This window comes from Eurosta solidaginis, chromosome 1 (genome assembly GCF_040869045.1).
Source record: "Eurosta solidaginis isolate ZX-2024a chromosome 1, ASM4086904v1, whole genome shotgun sequence".
Taxonomy (NCBI): domain Eukaryota; kingdom Metazoa; phylum Arthropoda; class Insecta; order Diptera; family Tephritidae; genus Eurosta; species Eurosta solidaginis.
In genome coordinates, this window is record NC_090319.1 from 7,151,095 (window position 1) to 7,157,153 (window position 6,059).

The window sequence follows — 6,059 nt, forward strand, 5'->3', positions numbered from 1 at the left end:
ATGATGAATATAATCCGAAAACCATGTTTTTACTTGACGAGTGATACGAACTCGGGTGTTACGATTTGACTCAATGATTCCACGTGACGAGTGACACGGTTACTTATGTTACGGTTTTGTCCTGGGCCCATGGTACGTTTTGCGATCCGTGATCGAATTTTGTTTTTTAAATCACAATAGGTTCGGTCTTAGGGTGGATCCCGATAGAAATTTAACATGCAAATGCATACATATAGCTTGAACATTTATGCTTTGGAATGAACTGAACCATCTAGCTACACTGTTCAAACAATACATTCGTGAGAACATTGAACCTTCTTGACCATTCCGCACTCCACCTCCTACTTCCATGGGTAACTTTGGGCCGAAAGAACCTCGCCTGCTAAATATATGTAGGATGCATTAAGCAACATAATTCGCCTAAAGAAGTTTGGGGATGTTGCGAATATATAAAGCTTTGTGTTGCGCTTAATAACCCCTTGAATCCCTCTGACATCGTCTATTTATATTCAGTGATGTGTATAATTGCTCTCATATTCAACTTAATCATGTGCCTACTTTGTTGTTGCAGCGAGTGTTATCGATGTTGATGGTCCCTTTTCGGATGCAGACTTGGTACGTTCCGGTAACAAGCACTATTAAGGTACTAGCCCAACCATCTCGGGAACGATTTGGTATGACCACATGCAACCTTCTAAGCCATACCGCCCTCCCACCCCCAGATCCACCGGGAGTTCGGGGTCGCCAGAGCCTCGGCTGTTAATGAAACAGGATTCGCCACGGGTAGGTAAGGTTGACAATTGGGTTGGATAAGCTATATATTGCGCTGACAACCCCTTGAAAGGGTTGCACTATACAACCCCTTGAAACAATTTGGTATTTTAGTCGCCTCTAACGACAGGCATACCTTCCGCGGGTATATTCTAAGCCCTCCAACCCGCTGGGGTGATGTACCTTATACTTAGTTCAACCAGTTCATTTACATTCGATATTTCCCCACACCATGAGCAAAACTAGAAATTATGTATACAAAAACGAATTTCTTTTCAATATTAATTAGCACAGTTCAGTTGTGTTAGTCTTTGACGCCAAGAAGCGTAATGTGCTAGTGGTGGACGCTAATAATTAAACGTTCTATGGAGTCTTCCATGGGAGAGTCGAAATACCATCTGAGTTCAAGTGGAGTGTTGATTTTATATTTTTATTTTGTTTGACGTACATTTTAATATTAACTATGCCGGCATCCTCTGCAATTCACTTTCGAATGGTAGTATGCATATATTAAGCACGTGCAATCATCAAATGTTCACTTCAATGTGAAAGAGTTCTGCCCAGCGGATGATGTACCAGCAACATGGTCCTAAACTTATGGCGATTTCTTGGTTCAAGATTCAGAGAAATTAAAATCTAATTGATACACCCATGTATGTACATATGAATATATATATGTTTTTGACGAAATTCGAAATGATGTCGATTTCAGATTGTGTTCTCCTTTTAGGATTTCTGCACTGCAGAAGATTCATGTATTGATACGCGTACAAAGTTATGTATCGTCAATTGATTTTAGATTGGGCATTTCAGTCATATCCTCTAAGCTAAGAACCGCTTGATGTAAGCAAAAGTATTCTTCAACGGCGCATTTTATTAAACGCTCATCTGAAAAAATAAAATTTAATTTGATTTAAATAAAATAAATGTAAGGCGCGATAACCTACGAAGAGATTTATGCATCGTGCTCATTTTAATTTTTCAAAAAAATTGGCGGGACAGGACCTACATGTTTAAGACGACCCCGAACGGCATCTGCAAGGCAGATGCTTTTTCCCTTACCAAGCTTTTCATGGCGGAAATACTCTCGAAATGCTTGCCAAATCACTGCCAACCCCGCTCAGAGAAACTTTCTTATATTTGAAAAAACTTGTATGTTGCTTTGTCCGGGGTGTGAGTGTCTTGAAAAATTAGACTTCAAAGGTTGGAATGTTAAGTTCTTCGCAAATATCTCGCTTCCTATGACGAGTTCGCGTTTTGCGCTCAGTACGAAGCTAAGTATGCCTGAAGTATGTTTTCGGGTGCTCGACCATTTCTGAGTTGCAGCGAGCAGTCGCTCAAACTTTGCAGCCGCCAACAAAAGAGCATGTCTTCGCCCCTTTTGTGGATGCAATTTTTCAACACAACACGGAATGGCAGTAATGGTAATAATTGAATCATCTAAAGAAACTTTTGTGAAGATATTAAACAGACAATAATACCAACGCTTATCTGAAATCAGCAAAATCGGTTAATAATCACGATCACTTATTTATATAAAATAAATTTTATGTCGAAAGGAGACATTTGAGAAAAATAAAATTTCTGAACTTCGACCAAAATATACAAGACGCCCACAGCGATTTTTCACTTTATCTCAAATTCCGCGCTTGAACCCTACTGTGACTGTACAGGCGGCGGACCTCTATGTCGAGAATTGCCCGGTAAATCCTGTACTCAAAGAACAATACCCTAAACTTGCAGAAGATGACCTCATACTCCCTAGGGAAACGCGAGTCACTCTAGTTCAACTTCGATCTGGATACTGTAACAGGTTAAACTGTTACCTATCCAGAATCAACCCCGGCATACAAAATGTATGCCCTGCTTGCATTGTGACCCCCACATAACAACAACCATATCTTTAATTGTAATGTGGAACCAACGTCCCTAACACCCCTCTCATTATTGTACACCCCTGTTGAAAGAGCAAGTTTCCTTCGACTCCCGTTAGAGGATATTGATGACAATTTGTGACCGGTCACACATATTGGATGGAGCGAAGCACTGCTACAACAAAAACAACTGTACTATTATAATTCTACCGATTCTTTTCGTTCCCCTCTTTTGTACTTTAACAACAATTGTCCATTACAATGCGGCCTCCTTACCTGGATATTGATTTTCCATAATTATTGCATGCGCCAAGCGCTTTGCTAATTTTTTAAATAGAAAACGATTAGCAATTAAACCATCACGCATCGGTTTCATCAAATGCTTCACTATCCAAGGTGAAATGCGACGTATGCAACTATTTATAAGTATTTCATCCAATTCAATTGATGGACTACAAGTAGCGAACTCGTCATCACTATCTTCACCAAAAAGAGTATAAAATTTCCATTTGATTATGTCATGCCAACGGAAATCTTCTTCAATTAGGCGATTTAATGAAGCCGTCAAACGTCGCCTTTGCATATATAATTCACATGGCCACAGACTATGCTTCAAATCTGCAGAGGGCTTTTCGCTGAAGTTCACAGGCGCCGCTGCTGCCAATGATGAATGTGTTTGAGAATACACATCGTCATGCAAATCAAGAGTAGGTGAAATAAGCATATTTGTTTCATTATTTTGTATGACAGGGGACGTAGGGTGATGCAGTTGCTTCTGCGGTGAACATATAATAGTATCAAAGCGCGATATGTCAGCAGTTGTTGTTGTAGGCTTCAGTTCATGTGATAGTGGCGCCTTTTGAATTTCTTCGAGTACGTTACGTATTTGTGGATCGTCAATTTGCGTATCTGTATTAAGACCAAGTAACTCCTCTAAATCAGATTTTTCTTCGCTAAACAGCTGATCAAGCTCCTTAGCTATTTCATCATCCTGCTCTAAAATATAGCTCTCTGCTGAAGAAAGCAATTCTATTGCGTTATTAGCTGCTCTTGGTGGTGCTGGTAGTGCGGTGCAATGTGTGCTCTCATTCACCACAGACAATGCCCTTATATTCTTTATTTTTTTCATTTTTTTTTGTTTGTACGTGTCTGAGCTGGTCTTAGTATTTGCGGGAGGAGGCATAACAATACTGTCGCATTTTTCGAATAGTGCAACCTGTCCTGCAAGCTTGATATCAGTACTATGTTTATATCGGCTACGCGCAGGAGGGTTAGCGTTGCTGTGGTTGTTTGTGGAATTTTGTCTGCGAGCTTTGGCATAATGTTGTCGTTTATGAGTGGCCGCAACTATGGCAGCGGTTTCTTGATTGAGACGCTGTTGAAACATTTCTATCTTCTGCTGTAATGTTAAACTGCAAGGACTTTGTTGGTTCATTTCGGAAGTGTTATCTGTTGTTGATCGTTTCCGCCTTCTAGGTTTATTGGCAATGCAGAAGGAACTTTCATCGGTTTGTGTTGATTTTTGACTATATGAACTTTTGAAAGTCGTTTCCTGGGTTTTATCAGTAATAAGTAGCTTTCTCAAATCTTCCTCCAAACGAAATTCTTGTGTATTACGACGAACTTCAGCAATCTAAAGAAAAATATGGCTTTCGATTTAAAGGCATTTCTATGCATGTATGTAGGTAGTTACCCATTACTTACAATCTTTAACATAGTGCGTTGATAGCGTCTTGCATGCATACAAGCTTTCAAAGCTTTATCTTCAAGCAAACGACAACACTCCTTGAGTGCGACACCGTCGGTCACTTCATCCGTTTGACTACATTCGTCTAATTTTTTGTTTGCGCGCCAAACTTGCACATTCTCCAATAATTGCTTTTCAAGATAACCACAGTAATGTTTGCGCACCTTAAAAGATATTGCATAAATAAATTTCTTTCATTAAGACTTGCAAATTTACCATATCCGTGAGACGTACAAAAAGTTCCGCATTTGATGTGTCCTCATCCCTGAGGTTGCATTGATTATCCGTTTCATCAGAATCACTGCCTTTTTGCCCGTTAGTCTCTTTACCACTATGTACCTCATTTAAATGGTTGGACGCATAAGAATTCTCGAATATCATTTCTCTGTCCAAATAATTATGCAAACACCCCGCGTTTTTCTGAAATTTCAAGCTGGTTTACCTTTTTGCGATGCAGCAGTTTTTTGTTGTGACAGTAGTTAAAATCCATAGAACCATAGAACGTCAAAATCAAGATGTTCTCTTGAAACTGGTATACTACAGATGCATACATGCACGAATGTGAATGTGTATGAAAGTTTGTATAACAGAAAGTTCAAAAATGGTATACATTAGGGAGTTCCTGAAAAAAACAAAGGAATTTTAGCTCGCTCGCCTCTTAAAACACCTTAACTCTCCCTCTCTCTTAGCGCAAGTCTTGTTGTTGTACTAATAATAAAGCCATTCATATATCCACTAAACTCCACATATCTAGAAAAAAAAATAAAATTTTATGAAAAGTAAAAAAAACTAAAAAATTGTAAATTGTTTGTTAACACTCTAGAAATTGACGCAAACAAGAAGCAAAACGTCCATTTCAGCGCCCTTGCGATAGCTGGTGGTTTATTTCGGTCAACGGGTGGAATTTCAGAGACTTTCGTCATTGGAGCACCTACATGCAACACGACGACTAGGTAAAGTGGGGTACTGCAGTGCTGATGGCCCGTCACTATGTTGGACTTATTAGATCATCCTATTTCATCATGATCATCAATCATGTAATAATTCATTGTGCAAAGAGCATTGAGCCTAACAAAGTGCAGGTGTGTCGGTGTGGGCCTCAAAGTAAATCTTTTAAAATGGTCAATGCCACCTTTATCAGAAGATGAAGCCAACCAGGAGTAAGATCAATAAACCGTGATGTTATGGTATTTGACTGTGTGACTGAAGTCAATAATTGGGGACTACCTTTGGCTGCAAGATCCTATGGAAGAAGCACTTTGACGACTTTGAAAGTCCATAATTGAGCGAAAAACTATTATAATGCTGTGATAGAAATGAATGTTGAAGCGTTCGCAAATGTACTAGCTGGAGAGAGGCTTAATGTAAGTTGGGAACGTTGCCGAGTATATGATGCAGTGCAGGTATTGTGTTGTTTTAAATGCAAAGGCTTCAATCACAAAGCGGCTGACTGCAAGGAAAAGGAAGTATGCACAAAATGCTTGGTGAGCATAAACATACACAATGCATAAAGGATGCAGTAAACAAGTGCATTAACTGCATACGAGCAAACAAGGAGCTGAATCTAGGACTTGACGAAAACCATGATACTCTGGATAGAACTTGTCCCGTATACCAACAAAGCTAGATGCAAGGAAAAGGAAAGTTGTTTATTAGCAACCAAAGAA

General features: G+C 39.4%; 1 protein-coding gene across 1 annotated transcript; it reads right to left on the bottom strand.

Annotated features, from left to right (window-relative positions):
- Positions 1 to 1,174: 1,174 nt before the first annotated feature.
- Positions 1,175 to 5,153, bottom strand: LOC137247557 (uncharacterized). The gene is made up of 4 exons (XM_067778546.1): positions 4,609 to 5,153; positions 4,350 to 4,556; positions 2,922 to 4,278; positions 1,175 to 1,659 (listed from the first exon to the last, which is right to left on the bottom strand). Exons 1-4 carry the CDS (start codon positions 4,771 to 4,773, stop codon positions 1,547 to 1,549), a joined length of 1,842 nt encoding a protein of 613 aa, XP_067634647.1. The 5' UTR covers positions 4,774 to 5,153; the 3' UTR covers positions 1,175 to 1,546.
- Between the last annotated feature and the right edge of the window lie 906 nt (positions 5,154 to 6,059).